The sequence below is a fragment of the Hippocampus zosterae genome, chromosome 12 (assembly GCF_025434085.1).
Source record: "Hippocampus zosterae strain Florida chromosome 12, ASM2543408v3, whole genome shotgun sequence".
Classification (NCBI taxonomy): domain Eukaryota; kingdom Metazoa; phylum Chordata; class Actinopteri; order Syngnathiformes; family Syngnathidae; genus Hippocampus; species Hippocampus zosterae.
In genome coordinates, this window is record NC_067462.1 from 3,787,891 (window position 1) to 3,811,922 (window position 24,032).

Genomic DNA, 24,032 nt, shown 5'->3' on the forward strand with positions numbered 1-24,032 from the left:
TTGACTGATATGTCATATTTCAAATTCCTGTTTCAAATGAACCAAAAGAAATTCGTAAGATTGTTGAACTTAAAATAAAAATGGAAATGTGAAACAGACTGGCTTACTAAAATTTGTTGAACAATATTGTTGTTCAATGTAAAGAATGTCAGCCAAGGTCGGCCCCCCGACATTTTACCACATAAAATCTGGCCCCCTTGGCAAAAAGTTTGGACACCCCTGATCTAGATGAAACATCCACATCTGGATTTTGCAGTAGACTTGGTCGTCACAAATCGGGGTGTCGTTTTGATTTTTCTCAGTTTACATCAAATGGGAAAAGAAGCGCAGCTTTGTCTGTTCCAAAGTAGTGAAACATCAAGGATAAAAAAAAAAAAAAACATACATTCATTAGACTACCTTAAAGCAGCTCCAGCCCAGTTCTGTGTCAGATTAGTACATGTTTTGGTGACATCTAGTGGATGTTTGAAAATTAGTATCTGGATGATTTATGAATCGAATATGTTTTCAACTCAAATGAAATATATTATTCAAAATATGAGTGCCCATAAGAGTATCTACCCCCCCCCCCCCCACCCCAATCACACACACACTCTTACACCCTGCAGTTATGTGTTAGATCGTCTCAGGTGCCTCTTTGTACAACCTACACCTTGGGTCTTGTCTGGTGTGGTATATCTGGGCCTCTATGGCTCTGGTGTTCAGGGCCTGCTCCTGAGCTGCCAGGATGAGTGCCTCTGTGCTGTCCTTCAGGCCGGGCCCCTCTAGGCACTGATAGGACTTCTTGAGATCGGCCACTTCAGTTATGGTCCGATGGTACATCCCGTGTAGGGGCTTGTCCTCCCATGATGGTCCCTCTTCCAGCGCCTCATCTTCTGTTCCCCATTTTCTGAGAGAATATATATATATATATATATATATATATATATATATATATATATATATATTGGAGAATGACAGAGCGAAGATCCTGTGGGACTTCCAGATCCAGACTGACAAGATGGTAATGGCGAACCAACCAGATATCGTGATCATAGATAAAGGGCAGAGGAAAGCCGTTGTAGTGGATGTAGCGGTCCCAAGTGATGGAAACATCAGGAAGAAGGAACATGAGAAACTCGAGAAATACCAAGGGCTCAGAGAGGAGCTGGAGAGAGCCTGGAAGGTAAAGGTGACAGTCGTGCCTGTGGTGGTCGGAGCACTCGGGGCAGTGACCCCCAAACTAGATGAGTGGTTGCAACAGATCCCGGGAACAACATCGGACATCTCAGTCCAGAAATGTGCAGTGCTGGGAACAGCAAGGATACTGCGCAGAACCCTCAAGCTTCCTGGCCTCTGGTAGAGGACCCGAGCTGAATGAGGGACGGACACCACCCGAGGGGTGAGATGAGGATTTTTTTTTTTTATTTTATATATTATATAAAGAGAGAGAGAGAGACATTTACAATTATTAAATATGAAGGGTACTGATAACCTGTTGTATAACGACAATTACTGGTCTTTATTCCTATTTGCCATTTTTGTTTTGGATAGAAATGACATTTTAAAATGGAGGCTCAGATCCAAGCCCCGCCTCCTCGAAAGGATTGCTAAGATTGACGTCTCTCTCGGCCAATCACAGACGAGACACAGACATTTAGCGGGTCGATGCGGAGCTGTTCCATTGCAACGAATCTCCTCTCCTGTTCTCTGTGCGCTAAGACTCCCAGTCGCAGCCGGGGCGCATGTCTTGACCGGTTTGGCATACACCATGAACCAGCCACATTTCTGAAGGAGAGAACGAATTTGCAGCTACGACATCGTGCTAAGGAGTCCGCACAGGTACCGCGATGGTGGTGAGCACCTCACAGGCGACCACATCACGCCGGTTTGTTTACTATGTGCTGAGAGAGACCGAGATCAACTCCGTGTGCTTTTGACACACCACGGGAGGATTCTTTCATTGCCAGTCCAAGCAAGCACTGACCTCTCCTTACAGGTAATAGTGCGTATAAATCTGTGTGTGTGTGTGTACTATGTCGTGGTGACGCATGCACACTCTTTCTAGAGAGGAAATTCCTTCACGTTGCACCATGTCTGCACAGATCATGTGATGGTGGTCTGCCATTACAGTATTTGAATGACAGAAAAAAAATGTAATGCGCAGTGACTATGCCATGCACAAGATATATGTATATATATATATATACACACACGTGTATACATGTGTGTGTATTGGCTGAGTATCAAAGACGCTTCCCTCTGTTTGCTTAATGGACTTAATGGGTTCTGCTCCTTAATCCCCTCCCTCCTCTTTCCTGGAAGGGCTGGTAGACTTTTCTTTTTTTTTCTTCTTTTTTTCAAATATTAGTGCCCATATGATGAATGCATTGTCTGGTCGTTGGATACTCAAAGTTGAGGAAGATGAATGTGCCTTGCCCCTTTTTAAGACAAGCGGCCACAGCCAAAGAACTTTCACTAATCAAGTTCAAGGCAACATTTGAAAATGAGAAGGGAGTTTGAATTTTTTGTTCCTTGAGAAGTTGAATCACGCCAGGCCAGTTAGAGTCCATCAATCCATTTTCTATTGCATTCTTACTCTTGTATTAGCTTCATCCAGAAAGGAATGACGAAGAATATGGAAACGTTTTCAGTGATGCTACGCAAAATCATATCTCTTGGGGAGATCCACAGAACGGTAACAAAAAAAATGGTTTCTCATATTTAGCTTGGTCTTTATTCTTATTATTGAATTATTTCGTGTTGCTCTTATCGACCTGCAAAACTGCACTTCATCATGCCGAGAGCCGTACCTTTTATTTTTTTTCCCCCCTTCTTGTTTGCTCCCAAGTTGTTGTCACATAGCAAAGGTGGTGGTGGACAGCAAAAACCAGGCAGGAGTGAGGAGCAGGGTGAAGTTGACGAATTATATTTAATAAAACAGAGAAAACGGAATCCAAAACAAACAAAGTGCTAACAACCAAAACTAATCCAAAGTAACAAAATAAAACCATGACTGTGGCAAAAAACTAACAAAAACAAACATGACAGTTGCTAGCAAACAATGACCCGACAATGAGTGGTCGGGCTGGGAGTCCTTTTAAAGCACGAATTACCCTAATGACCAACAGGTGTGCAGCTGCAGGGGGTGAGCCCTACAGTGCCACCTGTTGGTCTCAAACGGAATCATGACAGTTGTCAGCCTAGTTTGGTATTCATCAACATGTCGAGCAGATGGCGTGAGATTGAAACATCAGTGAAACTGTGATCAAAAGATTCGGAATGAGAAGGGTGTGAAACGAGGACTCCTTTGTGACAGTTAATATTTGGAATAGTTTGTTCCAGGGTTCGAAAATCTTCCAAGTCGCACGATCATCCAAGTTGAAGGATGGATGGACGACAGAAGTCACCGAAAATCCAAATCAAAGTCACAAAAATGGGACAAAATACATGAAGTTGAAACTTGCCGTCATAAAATTTGTCACATTGCTTAAAAAAAAAATCCCTTGAGAGAATAATTTTTTAAATATTGTGAAAAGTCTAAATTTCCAAACGGTCAAACATTCTGACTGGTTTTGTATCCATCCCGTAGCATGATGCCGGCTTCTCCAAGCTGTGCGGTCTCCTTCCAAAGTCCTCCTGCCATCTTCGGATCTCCCCAACGCGACATCAGCACACTGAGCTCTCTCGAGCAGACGATTTGATGCGCCGCTTTGCCTACTGCAAGGTGGTCTTGACCACATCTTTGGTCTGGGTGCTGGTGGACGTCTTCTTGTTGCTCTATTTCAGCGAATGTAACAAATGTGACGACAGGAAGGACCGCTCGCTGCTTCCCGCCCTCCGCGGTGAGTCCACACTTTCAAAACAGGCTTGGTGTGAGGGTGGGGGGCGGAGAGGGGGGGGGTGAAGTGTTCACGGGGCTCACATTGCGATCGTCACAGGAGCGAACCTAAACAACAGGTGGAGCGGTGACGCTTGCAAAGAGAGTTCAGAGGTCACACAAAATATTTGATGGCAACCCCCCCCCCCCCCCTAATTTTTGTGTCGAGTGCCACTTTAAGAACAGGACGTGATGGGAAACGGTATTGTGGGTTCCAAATGTTTTAAAATGATGGCAACCAATTCAGGGTGTCCCCCGCCTACTGCCCGAAGGCAGCTGGGATAGGCTCCAGCACCCCCCGCGACCCTAGTGAGGATCAAGCGGTTCGGAAGATGAATGAATGAATGAATTAATATAAAACACGACTCTATACGGACGATACCAGATGAGTCCCAAATCGCTGCTGAGAGGCATCTCTGCATGTCTCAGATAGCAAAATGCTACGTATGCTAAATCCAGTGGCTAATTCCAGACTTTTGTCTGCGGCAAGGTCCAAGTCAAGTCCTTGTACACCCAGCAACTCTCAACAACTACTCAAATATTCATCCGTCCATCCATTTTATATAATTCGCTTATCCATCAGGAGGGTCGTGGGCATACCGGAGCCTATCCCAGCCGTCTTTGGGCAGTAGGCGGGGGACACCCTGAACCGGTTGCCGGCCAATCGCAGGGCACATTGCGAGGAACAACCATCCACGCTCACACTCACACCGAGGGACAATTTCGAACATTCAATCAGCATTTTTTTTTTTATGTGGGAGGAAACCGGAGTACCCGGAAAAAACCCAAGCGGGCACAGGGGGACAACATGCAAAGGAAGGCCGCAGCCGGAATCGAACCATGCGCGTCTGGGTGAGGCCGACGCGCCAACCAGTCTTCCACCGCTCTACCCGCCCTCTTTCTTTGTGCTTTGGTCCTCTTAAGCAGTTCATTTCCCTCACATGCCCTCCGCTAAGCTGATTTCTAAGCTGCTTTTAAGGTTAGACCGAGGCAGAGCTGCCGGCAAGTGACACTAATTACGATCCAAACGTCTGCGAACATCAACTTGTTTTGCTTGGAAAGTCCACAGCGGGTACCAAAGTATCATTTATCGTCTCGCGTCGGTTACGGTCCTAACGTAGACTCCGCCTACTGCCCGGAGACGGTTGCGACCCTTGTGAGGATGAAGCGGATCAGAAAATTGGATAAATGGATATACTATAACAATATGGCCCCTTCAGAGTGCCTCGTTGTCCGTGAGAGAAGGTGGAAGTGCAAGTTTTTTGTCCCCCGCACGATTCCAGCGCGTTCGGCAGACAAGCCCACAAATGTTTGCCAGCGGCCTGTCGGCTCTCAAATTGCATCCTTCAAATTGAGATTTGTAGGGATGCGGTGATGTTCATCAAGGAAATCACTTGAGGTTAACAATCGGCTGACACCCGCGCATTCCCATTTGCAGGGGGGGGTTGAAGAGAATCGTCTTAACCCTGCGGCCAAACATCGCCTCTGCTCCAAGAGATTATTAGAGAGAGCCGGAGTGTCGTCATAAATCCGCGTGAGTTATTTACATTGGGCTAATGGTGCTCGTCTAATGCTTCGCGGCGATTTGGCCGCGCGAGGAACTGTGGGTAACAAAGCGGCCTGCGAGGGGCCGTCGGGATGCTTTCATGCGGTGTCCTGTTCGAAATTGGTGCAAATGTCTGAATACAAACAAAATGACCTCACAGTACAGAGGATGCGGGTTCGATCCCGGGCCTGCGTGGGTTTTCTCCGGGTACTCCGGTTTCCACCCACGTTCTGAAAACATGCATGATTGAACATACAGTTGGGAATAAATCATACTGGAGCCACTGCAAGCGTTAGCAGTACTGACAACACCCCCCCACCCAAAAAAAAGCCGCATCGTTATCTTTTCCACGCACAGATCGCCTCCCAAAGCCGTCTTCCCCTGAGCATTTGTTTTGGGTCTCGTTCGGCTTGTTCATATGCCCGTTTGCGTTTCAGCCGCCATCTCCCGTAGCCACGAGGGCCCCGGCGAGATGGGCAAGTCTGTGAACATCCCCAAGGAGGAGCACGAGAAGATGAAGGAGCTCTTTAAGATCAACCAGTTCAACCTGATGGCCAGCGATATGATTGCACTCAACAGGAGCTTGCCGGATGTGCGCTTAAATGGGTGCGTGGCATCTTTATTGAAAAACAGGTAGAGGAAGTATGGCGCTAGAGCGCGTCTTAACTAAACCGGATCGCGTTCCATTGTCCGTCTAGCGATATACTTTGACTCAATCGCGTCGCGGGGCACATCGACTGAAGGAATCCCGGGTTTCCGTTGCGTTTGACCGCTTTGAGTTTTCACAAGGGTGGTCGCCGAGGCGTTTACCAGGTCAGCTGCGCGAAGCCGTACGTCTGCCCAACGCAAATTCAAGACCTTAAAAAAAACACATTTATTAAAAACAGAAAAAAGTAAATAAAATGACATGGCATGTTTTTTTTTTTTTTTTATTGTATGGGTGTACCATCCCGACAGTCACACGGTGACTACAAAGCGAACTCAATTTCCCGCAGCACCGATTGGACAAGCAATGTCATGTGATCATCTGCAGCCAGCAATGGCCAAGCGGGCGTGTCAAAACTAATTGACATCTTGAGTCGCGTGTGTCTTTCCCTCCATGGCAGAGGCTCCGTCGAACCCCTGAGACCGATTCTCCGAACCAACCCCCCTGGGGTTCGATCGAACCCACTGCCCGAATCTGTAAGGGAGAGAGCCCTTATCCTTTTGATATAGTACATCTCATTTAACTCATTCAGTACCAGCCAATTCTGGACCAAGTCTGAAAAGACGTTTAAAAACGTCTTTGGGAGTGAATGAGTTAAAAAAAATTGCTCTCTTGTGCTTATAAAATGATGGATTGATTGACAGTTGGTTCAAAATGTCCGGAAGAAGGCCGTCCGCGGAATCGGGCGGCTTACTGTATGTCCGCTTGGGGTCCTTTGTTTTGCTGGATGCTAGTTTGCTAATGAACTCATCTGAATATCTCAGAAGAGCAATCGGTCGCTTCCCTTATTCAGGTCAAATGCGGGTTTATTGCGCGTTTAAATCATCCGAATCACCTCAGCGCTTCCATTTTGACCAATCCGCCCATTCAGTGCGCGAGAACTTGAATCGCCGACACGTCACCGTTTCAAATATCCTCAAAGTGTAAAAGATGGCTCTCCTTCTCCCCGGTATAAATATTGCAAGAGCTTGTCATTCCTTCGGCAGCCGTGTGCCAAACACAGCGACGGGATTTTCTGAATCGCTGAATCTGAATGGCAATCGCGGTTTCGCTGCTGGAGGGCAACCTCCTGGCCTAGTTGTGTCACTCATTCCTGTCACTCCGAATAGACGGCAGGAAAGCAGCAATGTGGGCTGCTCGACTGACTTCTTTCACCACCCCCCTCGTCCCCCCAGCCTGTCCAGACCCATAATGTATTCCGCACGGTCGTCCCGTCAGCGCTGATGGATATCCATCAAAACGAGGCGAGGACGTGCCGGTTTTGCTTTTTCCACGTTCTTTCCGTGACATCGGTTTAGCAACGTCGAGTGACGCAAGATCTGTTAATGCCGGATTTATTCCGGTCTGCGAGTTAGACCGAGCGACTGCAACAAACGATCGGTTGAAAAAAAGAATCAGTTCTTTTATTCTTAAAACGGAACTGAACATCAACCGAGCGTACCTTCCAAGTTGAAGCGCAAGCGACAGAGCGGACATAGTGACAAATACCGTTTCACAGTATCAACGTTCAAATCTTTTGATGGGATGGCCCACCAGCTGCAAGACCAAAGTGTATCCGGACCACCTGCCCAACACCAGCATCGTCATCGTATTCCACAACGAGGCATGGAGCACCTTGCTGCGGACCGTCCTCAGCGTCATCAATCGCTCTCCCAGACACTTGCTTGTGGAAATTGTGCTGGTGGATGACTTCAGTGAGCGAGGTTGGTCAATGACACAAAACCCGTTTTTTGTTTACTAACGATTGAAGAACATCTCTGTTGAGGTCTTGCAAACCTACAGTCTAAATAAGTTGACCAGAGTGGTCCAAAGCGAAGGAGGCGTTTTTGGTTTCTTCAAGCGCTCCCCCTCTTGTTGGCATTGCAGATTTCTTAGGGAAAAAGTTAGAGGACTACGTTCGGAGCCTTGAGGTGCCAGTGAAGATCCTGAGGATGGAGGAGCGTTCGGGTCTCATCCGAGCCAGGTTGAGAGGGGCAGCTGCCACCAAAGGGCAGGTCATCACCTTCCTGGATGCCCACTGCGAGTGTACAGTGGGGTGGCTGGAACCCTTGCTGGCCCGCATCAAAGAGGACAGGTGGGGGCTTCATGTTGACTTTTGCATCATCAAACATTGATTCAAACAATACAACATTGACCTTTATCATCAATGCACTGACTTTTCAGTTCCTGGTTTGGAAAAAAAAAATCCCTTCAGTTACTATTTGACAGGAAATGCTACCTCAGCATCTGGATGGTTCGCGCTACAAGACGTCCCTTTAGACTTCCTAAAAATTCCGCACACAAGTAATATTAATCGAAGCCTGACAACGATTTGGCTTGTGCCACATCATTAGTTGAGGCACCTCTTTCCAGAGTCCAGGATGCCAGTCACCTCGAACACGCTATAAGCCTTTTCGAAAATAATCCATTACATTGTCACGGCATTGGTGACCATTCCGAATCAGAATCATCTTTATTGGCCAAGTATGTAGAACACACAAGGAATTTGTCTCCAGTATAACACGCTGCATTAGTATCATCGTAAACAACAAAATCATTGAACCATTTTAGAGTAACCGGTAGTTTTGTAGTACCATTTTGTAGTACAAGACGAGTGACTACGTCAGTGACTGTTTAAGGAGTTAATGGCTAGAGGGAAGAAGCTGTTTAAGTGTCTACTGGATTTGGTGCGCATGGATCTGTAGCGTCTGCCTTAGGGGAGTGGCTGGAAAAGGTGGTGGGCAGGGTGCGGGGGATCCCGGAGGATTTTCCGTGCCCTTGTCTTGATTCTTGCAGTGTGCAAGTCCTCAAGAGTGGGTAGGGCGGTGCCAACGATTTTTTCTGCCGTCCTAACTGTCCGTTGAAGTCGGATTTTGTCCTTTTTTGTGGCGGCCCCAAACCAAACCGTGATGGAAGAACACAGGATTGATTCGATGACTGCCGTGTAGAACTGTCGTAGCACCTCCTGTGGCAGGCCATGCTTCCTCAGCAGCCTCAGGAAGTACATCCGCTGCCGGGCCCTTTTCAGGATGGAGATGGTGTTGACTTCCCACTTCATGTCCTGGGAGACTGTGATTCCCAGGAACTTGAAGGTCTCGACGGTTGACACAGGGCAGTTGGATAGTGTGAGGGGCAACTGAGGAGAAGAATGTTTCCTGAAGTCCACGATCGATTACATTGTCACGGCATTGGTGACCATTAGCGGGTGGAGCCTGTGCCAGGATACCCAAGCTTTGTATGATACGAGTAGTTTTCCATCTTCAGGTCTCACTCGTACTGAGCAAATTTCTCACCTATGGCAGAAAGTCAAAGCGAAGCTCGTGGTCCATTCAGATAAAAGTCGTTTCCGACAGCATCTGACAAATCAAGAGTCCGGGGTCAGAATGTCGATCCTCCATCGACATTGTACGACGTATGATTTCCCGATACAACCCCACCAGACATGAATGAACTGAAGACCAAATTTCGGGGGCTGTGGGAAGGTGGAAATTGTCATCCGCGCAAAGAAAAGGCTGAAGCTGGGATTCAAACTTGCCGCGAGCCATTAAACCACACGCTCGTCGTCGTTGTTCTTGTCAACCAGGACAGCCGTGGTGTGCCCCATCATCGACGTCATCAGCGACGAAACCTTTGAATACATGGCAGGCTCGGACATGACCTACGGCGGGTTCAACTGGAAGCTGAATTTCCGCTGGTACCCGGTTCCCCAGCGGGAGATGGATCGACGCAAGGGCGACAGAACGCTTCCCGTCAGGTATGTAAAACGGCGGGCGTCGCATCCGACGTTATCGTTGTTGCGCTCTTAACCGGGGGGAACTCATCCGTTCCGCAAGGCTTTCTTCTTTCCATTCGTTCAACCTTTTTGCTTCAGGACGCCCACCATGGCGGGAGGGCTCTTCTCCATCGACAAAACATACTTTGAAGAAATAGGAAGTTACGATCCAGGGATGGACATCTGGGGTGGAGAGAACCTGGAGATGTCTTTCAGGGTGAGTGACAAAGTTTTTTTTTTTCCCTCTTTTTCAATTCTTTGTGGGAGTTTATGTTTCTTTTCCTGCTACAGCCGAGGCCGTTTGTTTAACTTGCCGACACCGAATGTCAATGAAAGCCCATCTTCTGGCTTTTAAGCAGACTACATAAAAACGCCGTTTGTCTCGCCTTTTCGTTGACGTGCCGCGTTTCCAATCGATTCTGTTAAGTGGGGAGGAGGAAAAAAGAAAAAAACAACTTGGCAGAACCAGTCTTTGAATTTATGGGCGTTGCACCACTAGCGCCGGGTTGAGGATAATCGGCAACATCTTGGGTGTGTTTAATGAGCGTCTCAATCATGAGGAGATGGAGTTTTGGCTCCAAATGGCAGAGATTAGCTTCTCGCGCACCTCTCCATCTCCACGGTGACAGTTGACTCTTGTCGTGGACAGTCAGTAGGAAAGCAGAGTTGCTTTGACAAAAAAATATTTGATGGCAAGGTAAAAAAATCTGACCAGGAGCCATTTTATACACTCACTGGTGTTAAAAAAATAAATAAAATAAAAAAGGATCAGTCCGATAATAGGCTCGCTTTGGTCGTTATCTGCTGGTTCAGTCGATCATCACGGCGAAATTCAACTCGTTCAAATTGTATGAAAAGACCTACAGCGGCTTCTTTGGCGGTCAAGCTAAAAAAGGGACTGAAAAAAAAGGACAAAAACCACACCGCACACAGAATCATTCAATCCAAATGAGAAATACGCAAAATGGCGACAACCGGACGAAAAGGAGGTTTGACATTCTACTCTGGTGCCTGCGACTTTGAGCGTGTCTGGCCCCTGTGAGTGACGTGAGCGTAGGCGATCGAAAGTTGTCTGTAAACTGGCCAACGAATGACTTGATACAACCAAAAGTGCCCGCTAGAAGTGACTTGCTTTCTGCATGTGTAAAAACAGGTTGTTTTTCAAGTACGTATAACGTACAACCGTGTCATGGAAAAGGGGCGGAGCTTTTACAGAACCAAAACTCCGTGTGGGGAGGCCATTTACCTAAACTGGTTTTGATGAGACAAAAAGATTTTACATGACAATGTTTTTTTTTTTGCCACTTGTCCGGTATGTCTATTCAGATCTGGCAGTGTGGCGGTTCCTTGGAGATTGTCACGTGTTCCCACGTCGGCCATGTTTTCCGGAAGGCTACTCCTTACAGTTTCCCCGGAGGAACGGGCCAAGTCATCAACAAAAACAACAGGCGGCTGGCAGAAGTCTGGATGGATGATTTCAAAGATTTCTTCTATATCATATCACCAGGTGCCGACCATAAAACTCTGCTTCTATTCACCCCGTCAGAAAGGGATTTATTTAAATAATACGTCAATAAAACCTTGGTTTTTTTGGGGGGGGGGCGTGGGGGTGCTGTAGTTTACACTGGTGTACAACAAAAGCATATTGTTAGCTAATTTAATATAGCCTACATCACAAATGAGAACGTGTTGTAATTCTCCCGCAAATGGCGAAGGACAGACACAGTAGCCGATGAACTTTCAAATGACTTCAAAACTTGATGGCCACCACTAGCAGCGAGTTGCTCCACACACACACACAGCCATCCAACTCTATATTCTCATTCGCTGACACCCACGTCACTCAACAGGCTCGGCCCCGCCTTTTAAAGCTATACACGCTCACATGTAAAGTGGAACGTAAGCACGGTGACCCCCAAGCAGGCAAAAATAATATCTCCACCAATCGATCCATGCTACTGCGTTTCAAAAAAAAAAAAAAAGGAAACTGTTTTTTTAATCCGAAAAATATGTGTGTCTGTCAGCGAATAAGCTGACAGACACACAAGAACAATGTAATTGTGCAGACTGCGAGAGGAGCATCCATCTGTCCACTTGATAACGTGATTAGCCCCAAGCTAGGCTCCGCCGGAAATCTCAGCTTAAACGTTTTAGATACCAGTCAGCCTTTGAAGGATCATCACTAAATCAGCCGGATCTTTAACGACAAATTGTGCCCTTTCTACTTCACCTTAGCAGGCGAGCTTACAGCGAGGTGGGGTTGGCGTGATGGATGAATGTTTCCGCCCAGCACGCCCCCTCAATGGCGAAACGGTTCCAGTGGCGGCTCTAGGGGGGAAATGATGTGAGAATACCGTGTGTGAGTTTGGTCCCTGCGCCGCGGTGATGATTTTGTGATCAAAAGAGGCTCTTCATCATGCGTGATATGCGATGCTCGGAACAGATGCAGATCGAGAAAGAGAGAGGAAAAGAGTTGTAAAAGCTAGGAGACAAAAAAAAAAGAGTGGCCCTCGTGGCTTTCATCTAAATTGATTTGCAATGTCATTTGCCCTGACTAAAGTGTGAGGACGAATGGAAACGTCCACGGGAGTGAGTTAATACCCGCAATACTTGTAAAACGCCACTAGCTGACACTATTGGCCCGTATACAATTGATCATGGCCGCCATTTCTTTTAAAAGGGTCGTACGTGGCCCGGACAGTAATAAAGTTGAGCCGGAAATAAGTCAACTCACTTTATATTATTTCCCATGGGTACAATAGTTTTAGAATTGGAACAATTTGAAAGCGAGCCAGCAGAACACGACGGATCGCGTGGCCTCGCACTGAATCACAAAGTCCAAATTGTGCCTGCAGGGGTGATGCGCGTCAACTACGGCGACGTCTCTTCCCGCAAATCTCTCCGCGTAGCCTTGAAGTGCAGACCCTTTTCCTGGTATCTGGAGAACATCTACCCGGATTCCCAGATCCCGAGAAGATATTACTCGCTTGGAGAAGTATGAGATTTATTTATTCATTTTGTTTTGCTTTGTAGCGGGGAGGTTTTGAAAGACAACCCAGGAGGAAAGAATTGGAAATCAGACAGGCCGTGATTTGGCCCGCACAGATTTTAACTGCCACCAAAAATTAGCCATGGCAGTCGGAACTGACGGCACACCATAAGGTGCTTCCAAACTTGGAGTTGCGGTTCATGTGGGACATGAGGACAATGTATAACCCGGCATTCAATGGTCTTTGCAAGCTGTCACGTTCTGCCACGGGTCTCATGACATGCTAGCTGTTTCTTTGGGTTCAACTTATGGCACGTCCCGGTGTTTGACGTTGAAAGTCGCTCTACCGTTTCGGGAAATTGAGTGCCGCGGCGAACTGCGTCAACATAAGCTTGTTTCCACACGTTACTTAACCGTTTTAAATTCTGGTGGCTTTACATGGCCTTGATGACACACAATGTGAGGTTAGCATCACTGAAATAGAATCAGGCGATGGTTTGTTTTCCGGGTGGTCAGAAATGCGCGCTTAAGGATTTGTGACTGTGTTTTGACGAGGACAGATCAGGAATGTTGAGACCAACCAGTGCGTAGACAACATGGGAAGAAAGGAGAACGAGAAAGTTGGCTTCTTCAACTGCCACGGCATGGGCGGCAACCAGGTGAGTGAGTGAACAAATGCAAATTCCACACAGAAAGTCCCTCGGTGAGATCTGATAACAGAAGGAACTTCACACGCGCATACAAAAAGAAAAAAAAAAAAGAAATGAAAGTGACACTGGGCGGCCCGGTAGTCCAGTGGTTAGCACGTCGGCTTCACAGTGCAGAGGTACCGGGTTCGATTCCAGCTCCGGCCTCCCTGTGTGGAGTTTGCATGTTCTCCCCGGGCCTGCGTGGGTTTTCTCCGGGTGCTCCGGTTTCCTCCCACATTCCAAAAACATGCGTGGCAGGCTGATTGAACACTCGAAATTGTCCCTAGGTGTGAGTGTGAGTGCGAATGGTTGTTCGTTTCTGTGTGCCCTGCGATTGGCTGGCAACCGATTCAGGGTGTCCCCCGCCTACTGCCCGGAGACGGCTGGGATAGGCTCCAGCACCCCCCGCGACCCTAGTGAGGATCAAGCGGCTCGGAAGATGAATGAATGAATGAATGAATGAATGAAAGTGACACTGCTGCTACTTTTCTTTTTTGTGGACTTGATTTTCAGGTGTTCTCATACACGGCGGACAAAGAAATCCGGACGGACGACCTCTGCTTGGACGTGTCCCGCCTCAACGGGCCTGTCGTCATGCTCAAGTGTCACCACATGAAGGGCAATCAAATGTTTCAGTATGATGCCGAGGTAAGAAATCGGATATTTCCTGTATGACTGGAGGTTACATGAAAACATGCTTGGCTTGGGGATGCGACCACTAGGTGGTGCTGAATATCAAATTTTATTTTTTTTAAAGCACACATTTCATTGGAGCAGCTGTTTTCTCCTATTGTGTGTTCTCTTCTTTCACCCAGTATAATGGCAAATGGGAATATGATTTTGAGGTAGGATCCATCACTTGAATGACATCCCCCCCCTCTCCTCCCCCATTACTGCTAGTTTGTGAATCGTCCATAGTGACATATTTGTCATGGAACACTGTGTGTGGAGTCTTGGTGGTTGTTAGATTAGATCAGTGGTCAGTGCAAGCCTGGGAACCTTTTCCGATGAACAGAAGCGCTTATCATCCGGCGCCATTGTCACAGTGACGCCGCGTGTCAATTTTTTTTTTTTTTTAGCATATGTCCCGATCATCTTCATGCCGTGTCGCGTCAGAAGTGTAAGTACAAGCGCTATGGTGCCATTTCAGAATGAATTCCATTCCAAATGAAGAAATTTTACATGCTGTAAAATGTTAAAAAAAAATCTTTTTATAATGTTTCTGTAACTTTATGGAGTTGTTTTATTGGCCACTTTAAGGCCCCGTAAATTGGAGGACGGCGGGTTACTATAATCGACGCCTGCAGTAAAGTACAGACCAAGATATCGTTAAATACATTCCCCCAACATCACAGTGAAACTATACGACTGTATATATATTTTACTCAATAAAATTAAAAAAAAAATTACAAATGCTATTAAGCTAACTTAATGTTTTTGCAGAAGTCCTTACATTGATTTGGATGAATCATTGTTTGACCCTTTCATGGACAGCGGTCACTACAACAGAAAGCTTCTCATGCGATCGGGTTACAGGGCGCATGAAAGGGTTAAGGACAAAATATAGAAGCACCGCCACTTGTCTGCGTCTCTCCTCCTCCGCCTTCCTCCACATTAAATCATATCGTAATCCATTTATTTGTTGTTGACTTGGAGACAGACGTATGACCTCAGCAAAGATCATAAAGGAGTCCGCTCATCAAGGTCGGTGTGCGCCTTGAATACAAAACAGACAAGATAGGGGAACAAAAGTCAGAATGTTCTGGAAGCGCGCCGTCGGCCAACCTCCATCGGAAAAGTCTCACAGAAATGACAAACAAACAAAAATGCCACAAAAAGGATAGAGTGAAGAAATGCTGATGCCGTCTCAAATGTACTTTCAAGAGCGAAGCCACGTTGTCGTGTGTCGTGCTTTTAAAAAAAAAAAAGTTCTTTTTTTTTTGTATACAGCCGCAGCGCTTCACCGCCCGTTGTTATTTTTAGCCAACGTGTGTCCGGGAGTGTCTACGGCCCTGTGGGGGCTACGCTAAGCATTTCCTTTCTTCCTATTCATGAATTGTTTTCACCGTGGGCCACAATTCAGTTACTTCAAATTACTGTGAATTTATCAGTCGCACTTTCTATGGTCGAATGTCAACCCTAAAAGGAGGCGGCTGGTGCAAATCCCAGTAGAACGTTGATATTTTGCACACCACAGGCGCGCGGAGGCGCATGGCTCCCACGGGCAACTTGATCAGACCAGACTTTGTGTCGAAGACGGCATGAAATGCTCCTCGGAGTATTGATCTGGAGTTTGTTCGGCTATTTTTAGAGGCCCGATTCCTGGTGGGAACGCAGCATATTTGTTGGGCGAATCTAGTAGGGCACTTTTATTTTGGAGAAGACACGAAATGCCAAGAGGAAGTCGGGATTTGACAGCGTTTCTTTGATTGACCACTGGGGGGAAAAAAAAACTACCAAGGTTGTTTCTTGAATACAGAGTGGAGACACTTTTGAATGTTTCAACACGCGATGGGTCAGCAATCCGTTTCACACAGTCGAAGATTTTGCCGCTAGTCGATTTTTAAGGCCTATCCGTAGTTCCAAGAGAAACATGGATTTAAAAAAAAATGTTCTTTGGTTTGACTCCCAAACGGACTGTGGGGACAGAAGAAGATTGTTCTTGTTTCGAATTTCCCCTCACGCGGTGAACTTAACATGAGCCCTTTGATTTCTCAGCCGTGACGGTTCCCTTAAGAATATCGAATCAATAGGATCACACCTCTGAAGAAAAGCTTTACATTCCACTTGGTTCAGGGGAGGTTAGCCTTTGGATCCCCAGAGACACGCTTATGTTTTTTTTTTTAGACTTTTAAAAGATTTTTTATTTTTATTTTTTGTCAAACTACGAGAAAATGAATCCCCAGCGAAGTTTGCCGCCATTGGGGCTCCATCTGTCTCCCGGACTGTGAAAGTGGGTTGAAAGGTAGCCTTTCCCACCAGAAAGGAGGACGAGCAGCACCTGTTGTGAGAATGCCCCAAAGCGCTTCACCCTCCCGCTGTCACTCAACCATCGGCAGGCGCTTTCCAAATCTGGAATATCATGTTTCCGCGTTCCCGCCTGAATAAATTCGGTCCACCACGTGCCTGTTCCAGCACATGCGCTTTCCAAGACCCAGAGCGGTTTAGCAATTTATAAACTCGGAGTGGGCGTGTATACGGGGGGACATTGAGAAAAATTTGAAGGTGACCCACTTTTTAGTGTCGACTGGGCCAGGCTTCTTTTGAAGGAGGCGCGCGAATCAAAGGGGAGGCCTGGCCGAAATGTGGTCTCTCCGCATTGTCGCCCCGTGTTCATGTTCCAGTGGGGCCATAATAATGACTTTTTATTTCGCTTCCAACACCAGAAGAACAAAAAGTATAGGAGCTGCCGAAAAGGCAGCCACTCTCGCGGTGCCATCTTGAAGTCATAATAACCTCACAAAATAATTTTGTTGTGGTCAAAAGTCGTTATTTTATTGAGAATATTTGAGCGAGACTGTTTTTATTATTTTTTTCTCCCAAGACGTGGAAATGCACGGGCATTAGAGGTGGCTAAAAATATTGATCTATTGCAATATTCCACCGCCAATTCAATATCACCTTGAATTGGTGGACCTTATTTCAAGGCCTCGGAAGACAAACGGACAAACATATTGCTCTACAAGCAGACAGGTGGAGTTGATGACCCAGACGATGTGAAACTGCTTCGTGCCCCACCCCCCCCAAAGAAAAAAAAATCAAGGGAGGGATTTCCCAAGAGCTGCTAGTGTATATGAAGGCATAACCTCATCCCTCGAGGTCTGCGACTTGCAAAGCAGGCTTACATCCAACAGTTCAGTGCATACAATCATTTCCAAATAGCATTTCAATGACACGCCAGTCCTTCCAATTAACCCCCGTCGAGTGCAGATTTGCATAACTAACACGTTAACTTGCAACGGCTGTGACATTCGTGTTCTTTGAGCGAGAAAACTACGATTAAAAGACGAAAAAATGCATTCAAAATTTGTGGTCCATTACAGAGGGTCTCGGTGATTTGCATTTTTCTTTTTTTGCATTCGAAAAGACGGTTGGGTACGAATGTTTTATTCATGAGGCCTCTTTGTTATTTGTTAGCGCCAAAACTGACACTAAAATCTTGTTAGCGATTCTGATATCGTCTGTGGTTTAAAAGCGATGGGGTTAAAAACCCAAAAATCTCATCATTTAGCGTGAAGCTTTCCTGACAATAACGCTTTGACTTGCCTTCCCTTTTGCTCGCCGCAGAAGCACACCTTTCTCCACATTATCACCCAGTCGTGTCTGACCATCAGCCGCCTCGAGGACGGCACCTTGGGCCCCACGGTGGAGTACTGTAACAACAGTCCCCTTCAGGCCTGGATCCTGCACAACTTCACACGGGTGGAGGTCGCTAGACGCCTTTACTTCAATCCCACTGATTATTTTCTTTAAGCTTCGGCCTGCTCTGGACGGCTCTCGAGGTGAGCGGTATTTGTAGCGCTAAGCAGGTAGAGTAGAGTGGTAGAGTAGAAGCAGGAGAGATACCTGTAGCATAGTTTTTCAGAGGGAAATGCTTCTTATGTATCTTGTCCCATTGTACAAAAAACTTTGGTATGGAACTGAAGAGGAGACAGGCAGCAACTATAGCGACTACAATTAATAAAATAGTTGCTTTTTTTTAATCGCCTCTCCAGCGTGGAGGTTACATTCCAGACCACCCTCGCAAGAAGTCAAATCCGCAATATAGAAATACCGTCTTTAAATCCACCCAAGTCATGTATTTTATTTATTTATTTAAATTCATGGCACTTACCCTCTTTTCCGCACTATAAGGCGCATCTTTAATGAATGGCCTTTTATTATATTATAATAATGTATAATATTTTATTATACATTATAAGGCGCATAGAATAGAATAAACGTGGCAAACATACGGCCCGAGGGCCGGTACTGGGCGCCCACAGAGGTTCAATCAGGCCCGCAGGATAATTTAAAAGTGAAATAAGTTGCATAAAAGAGAGGTAATGAATATTTTTAAGATGCCATTCGTGGATTATCCACTAGGGGGCACACTGTTTATCAGAGTAGAATACAACATTGTTTTGATCAGGGAAGAAGACGATAGCAGTCTCAATTCTATCACTGAGACAGACCCAATCAAGCAGATGGTATTAAGATTAAGATGTCCTTTATTTGTCCCACACTGGGGAAATTTACAGCCTCCAGCAGCAAGAATGTAGGTAGAAAGAAAAAAAAAAAACAAACACCGTTCAATCAATGCACCAATGCTTCTTTATACCACAACAAAAGGAAAGACATGATATTTTGGTTATTCCTAGATGGCATAGTATGGTCTAATTTTAATGGGCCTCCCCACTTGATATCTACTGAGGCTGTATGTGGCCCGCAATGTGAAATGAGTTTGACACCCCTGGAATAGAAGGTACTATAGTGGCTGAGGGTGCATTATGCAACCACTAGATGGAGCTACGCCAAGAAATACTACATCCAAGAAATCAGTCCATCATAGCTGTTGCCATCACTCATTTGGTTTGTGGGTTCGTAAAAAAGTCTTTTTCACCTTTTTGCTCAAATTCTGGATTTTGAGTTTTGGGCTCGTATTTGCTTGGAGAGTTTTAATTGCACTCGCCAAACTGTTGATCTGTGCTCAACGTTGGCGTTTGTGGTGGGAACAGATCAACGCGCAGCCTATTTTGGCGAGGTTGAACTTTCGGTAGTAATCCGAATGGATGCTTTTCGGAAGCATTAAGGCGCCTTTTGCTGATGACCTTTCAAGGAGAAGACTCGTAAACAAGGACAGGGGCACGTCAAGCGACGACAGATGTACCATTGAGATGGTTCAGCGTGTACGACGCTATCCGGGAAAATCTTTTGTTGGCCTCGGTGCCAAATTAGATGCCGTTTGACATTTGTTTTCCCCATCATAAATATTGAATGTTGAAAATCCGCTCGGGCTGCCGAGCGAGGTGAGCGACGCTCGCCGACGGTGGAGGGCGTGTTTATTTTTAGCTCATTATTGTTTGTGCGCGAGGTTGATTGAAAGGGGCTGACCATTGTTTGCAAGTTCTTTTGAAGTGATCCTTCATTTATTTTGAAGCGCGCCTTTTGTGCCGCTGGCCCCTTCAGGCCTCTCGGGCTCGTTGGCAGCTGTGCACACTGTACGCCGTGCACGTGTCATAAAACCCACGAATCCCAATTATCAGCGGCATTCTGCCTGCTCATTTACATGCAGCATTTGTCTGTTTTTGTCTTTGCGGCCAGGTGTCTCTCCGGCTCCGTTTACCTCCTGCTGTGTTAGAGTCTGAATGGTGTTTTGTTGCGCTGTTAAAAGGAAACGGGAAAAAAAAAAAAAGATGGAAAGAGCATTTTCACCGGCTGCGTTTTTGTTGTCCAGGCTGGGTAAATTGGGTAAAGATCTCCCATGGCCGCTAGTGTGTTTCAAAGTCAGTCGTGAAGTGACCTGCTGTTTGATGGCCTGAATCGCTTTTCACTCTTCGTTCTTGTATCACAGTCAGCACGACGAGAGGGAGAGCTCCGAGCGCTCGCTCCTCCTCTTCCGAGTCGAACGCACGTTACGCAGGAAAGCCTTTACAGCGGCTCCTGTGAGCTGCCGGGCCACCGGGGATAATGTTCCTCAGGGGAACCATGGGGCTCATGGTCGGAACCCGTCCTCATTTAATTAGCCGGTCTCAGCTGCGCACACATTCAGTCGCCTGCTCCAAAGACAAGGCTTGGTTCGCCCGGGAGCCTGAGATGAGAGTTTTCTCTTTCCCGAGAGGGGGACATGAAATAATTATGAGCAAAGGACAGGACCTGCACACACACACATATATATAAGATAAGATAAGATAAGATATCCTTTATTCGTCCCACACTGGGGAAATTTACAGCCTCCAGCAGCAAGAATGTATGTAGAAAGAAGAAAGGAGAAAGAGAAAAAAACCCCAACATCTATCAATTAAATACAATTTGAACACAATGGATAAATCGCAGTACTATTTACAATTTTTATATAATATAAAATTAAATATTAATGTAATGAATTATATTTTAATTAATTAAATATTAATAAAATTAAATTATATAAAAATAAATATAAATAATAAATATAAATATAATATATATATTTTTTTTTGGTTAAACCCGGCAAGTCTTTTCTCCCTCTCCTGCAATAGTCCTCTGAAATCTCCATTTCTAGGATACTGCTCTCATTATTGCAGAAAAGTCTCCATAAAGGCCTTTAAAAAAATAAATAAAAATACATACTGGAAGCACTGTCACCATCAGAGCACTCAGACGTGCAGACTTTTTTGTGGCAAACAGTAGCTGCTGTTAAAATAATAATTTTGTGTGTGCGATTTAATTAGTTCCACGAACCCAGACTCGCACCGAGGTTTTCCCCATCGAAACAATTGGAAATGCAACCAATCCATTCCATTTTATGACCACTTGCATCTCAAATCATCTTTTTCCATTGGTATGAATGGACGGGCCATTAATGTGTTCCAGCCTCCCAAAAGATCCAACAAAAACAATGGCAATCGATTAAAAACATTTTTTTTTTCAATTAGTGGCATCTGCTGCTTTGTAGATCGACGTCAAAGCGCCGATTGCAGAAAAGTGTTGTGTTTTATCGTTTTTGTAATTGTAAAGTGTCCCTGGGTTTCTTGAAAGGCGCTTATAAATAAAATGCATTATTATTATTAAAAGTGCTGCTTGCCACAATATGGTTAGACAAAGACTTTTTTTTCAACCTTAGAAAGGATGTGCGTTGGACCAAGTGCTTTTCTCTTTTCTAGTTTTTGAGGGAGGGGGGGGAAAGGGTCATTTGAAAGGGGTGTGATGTTGAACAACACCTGCTCTTTTTGTTCCTCTGTTTGAACAAAAGATGCGGCGTAAAAAGCTCGGGTCCTGCCAACTTGGTGATGTGTGCGCACTTCTTTTTATCCCGGCAGAGAAGGTTCGGCTCTTGTGCTTTATGACCCAAGTGCAAACATAGCTTAAGTGTCTCTGTGTGCACATTATCTCCCGACGGTTCAAGAACAATCTCACTTTAATGAAGATATCAAAGGCACAATGTTGCTTGAATGAAGAGCCAAAACGCCAGTTTGCCAAAAAAAAAATGCCCAAACTACAGTGATGCGCAAATCGCATGTGGTCAAATTGTTTCCCCCCCCCGAGCTGAGACACTGCTTGCGATTCTATTCTGTCAAGTGAAGCTACTCCGGTGGGGACTGAAATTGTAAATTACTTTGGTAGAGAACTCACTTAAATGCTCTGCTCGGCTCGCTTGTGGGGCCCGGAGCTGGAGACGACGTGAGGAACATTCTCACGCTGTGCTTAAGCTGAACTCATCGCGTCAGTTCTGTTTTTCCTCATCTGGACATTTTAAAAGTGCTTCTTCCCTCCTCTGCCTCCTCCGGTGCATGTGAGAGAAATGACAGCAGGAAAAAAAAAAAAAAGAGAGGCTGGATATGGACAATAAGGAGAGAAGAAGTAGGCCTATTTGGAAACATCATCTTGTGAAGTCATGAGAGTTTAAGTGTCATTTTTTCTTCCAATTTGTTCTTGATTTTACTGCTTGGTGCTTTCTACCGCCTTTATTACGGATTCGTCTTACTGTTTATTGTGCATGTTAAATCGCTCCATGTACAGCACTTTGTATGCAGCGATGGCTGTTTGAAAGTGCTCTAGAAATACGGTTGACTTGACTTGATAAAGTAAGGACCTTCAATCAGAAATTTGAATTTGTTTTGTTTTTTTTAAGTCACTGTGAAGTGGCTGTCATGATGGATTTGCCTTTTTTCTTCCCCTCGCTCTACTAGCTTCTTTTCATGGCACGCGCACCCTATGGCGGACAACGAGGCACGTTAACGCTGTAAGCGGACACGGCAAGGACGCATTTTCGGGATGTAGGCATGACGAGCCAAGTTAAAATATTGCTTCCGTAGCATCGTGGAGTGAAGGAACTACATTTGCGAATTCGGGTATTAGTGGAGGAGAAGTCGACTGGTTAGCAACGTTGACCTCGCAGTGCAGGGTTCGATCCCGCCCCCGGCCTTCCTGTGTGGGTTTTCTTCGGGTACTCTGGTTTCCTCCCACATTCCAAAACAAAATGCATGGGATGTTAATGGAACACTCTAAATTGTGCGATTCTGCGATTGGATGGCAACTGGTTCAGGGTGCCCCAAGACGGCTGGTGAGTCTCCAGCACCTCCCGCGACCCTTTTGAGGAGAAGCGGATCAGACAATGGATGGAGGTATTAGTGGATTATTATGCGGGTGTGCACTGCCTCACGATGGTCAACATGGCATCGAAACGGTGGAATCTGGAACAACAGCTCAAGTGATTCAGCACAGTGCATTGCCACTGTGTTTATCGAGCGGTTTTTGGGGGGTTCACTCTGTACTCTTAGTTTGTCTTGGGATTGGCCCCAGTTTCCCGTGAGCCCCTCACAGGACAAGCGGGAAGAAAAAAAAATGTACGCCTCGATAACAGGGCCGTTTCCTTCTCTCTCCAGAGACTCACCCTGCTGCATGTGAACAGCAACCAGTGTCTGGACATGCCCTTGGAGGAGGACAAGATGGTCCCCACTCTGAGGGACTGCAACGGAAGCCGCTCGCAGCAGTGGTTGCTCCGCAACATGACCCTGAGTCTATGATTCCTCCGCCGCCCGGCCGTCTCACAACAAGTGCCGACGGTCCACGCCTTCATCGTGCGGCTCCAGCCTTTACGCCGCTTTGCTAATCGCCTCCATCATCATCATCGTCATCATCATTTTTCGAGAAACCCGCCCCGTAGCACCGGGTCATCTTGAACTCTGGAGGACTTTCCTTTTCCAGCTCACTTCAGGTTCAAGAGCTGCTGCCCTTGGTGGCGACATAACAAGCTGCAGAACTGGTCATTAAATCTGCCGCTGGGTGTACAAACACCGCTAGTCAAACCACCGTGGAGCTGCTGGACAAACGACGGACATATGTATGTCTCTATATATGTATATATCTATATGTAAATGTACAAGACTGCAATTCCACTGATGTCCGATCCGGGTATAATCGTTGAAACAACACAATGTTTGTTGACGTTCAAGTAACTCCTCCTCCATTCGTATCAGCTCTTTGCAGTCAAGTGAAACTGCGCCCTGTCCAGGGAACACACGATATTGAACGGCGGATAGCAATGTTCATATTTGACAAAATATCTGCTCATGACATACCAGCTGGATTTCATATCATTTCTTTTTTCGGGGTGCGAGAATATTCACATGTTGAAATAAAGCACTTTGAACGTTAAAGTTTGTGACGGGTCCGTACCCAAAGGAGCAAGCGTGTTCAACTTGAGTTAAATATGTTCAAAACCGAAACGAAAATTGCTCAAGTTTTACTCAAGTGGAACATTTTCTGCAGTTTTAACCTCCAGTTGGATGTTTTTTTGAACAGTCCCACCACA

The 24,032-nt window shown here is 45.9% G+C and overlaps 1 protein-coding gene across 4 annotated transcripts; it reads left to right on the forward strand.

Annotated features, from left to right (window-relative positions):
• Window positions 1–1,621: 1,621 nt before the first annotated feature.
• Window positions 1,622–23,554, forward strand: galnt13 (UDP-N-acetyl-alpha-D-galactosamine:polypeptide N-acetylgalactosaminyltransferase 13). Of its 4 annotated transcripts, none has more exons than XM_052082687.1 (14): window positions 1,622–1,821; window positions 3,572–3,824; window positions 5,843–6,011; window positions 7,648–7,814; window positions 7,978–8,185; window positions 9,674–9,844; window positions 9,962–10,079; window positions 11,189–11,369; window positions 12,718–12,857; window positions 13,412–13,510; window positions 14,054–14,188; window positions 14,356–14,385; window positions 17,828–18,042; window positions 23,104–23,259. In XM_052082687.1, the coding sequence occupies exons 1-13, from the start codon at window positions 1,648–1,650 to the stop codon at window positions 18,011–18,013; spliced, it is 2,031 nt and encodes a 676-aa protein (XP_051938647.1). In that variant the 5' UTR covers window positions 1,622–1,647; the 3' UTR covers window positions 18,014–18,042; window positions 23,104–23,259. The 4 variants fall into 4 exon arrangements, with proteins under 4 accessions (XP_051938647.1, XP_051938648.1, XP_051938649.1 ...); XM_052082690.1 differs by having other exon boundaries at window positions 1,674–1,978; XM_052082688.1 differs by lacking the exon at window positions 14,356–14,385.
• The last annotated feature ends 478 nt before the right edge of the window (window positions 23,555–24,032 follow it).

Excerpts from the sequence above, each read along its gene's own strand:
- galnt13 (XM_052082687.1), top strand. The coding sequence starts at position 1,648 with ATGCGGAGCTGTTCCATTGCAACGAATCTCCTCTCCTGTTCTCTGTGC. Across the intron at positions 9,845-9,961 it reads GACAGAACGCTTCCCGTCAG|GACGCCCACCATGGCGGGAG; the intron begins GTATGTAAAACG and ends TTTTTGCTTCAG. Across the intron at positions 14,386-17,827 it reads AATGGGAATATGATTTTGAG|AAGCACACCTTTCTCCACAT; the intron begins GTAGGATCCATC and ends TGCTCGCCGCAG.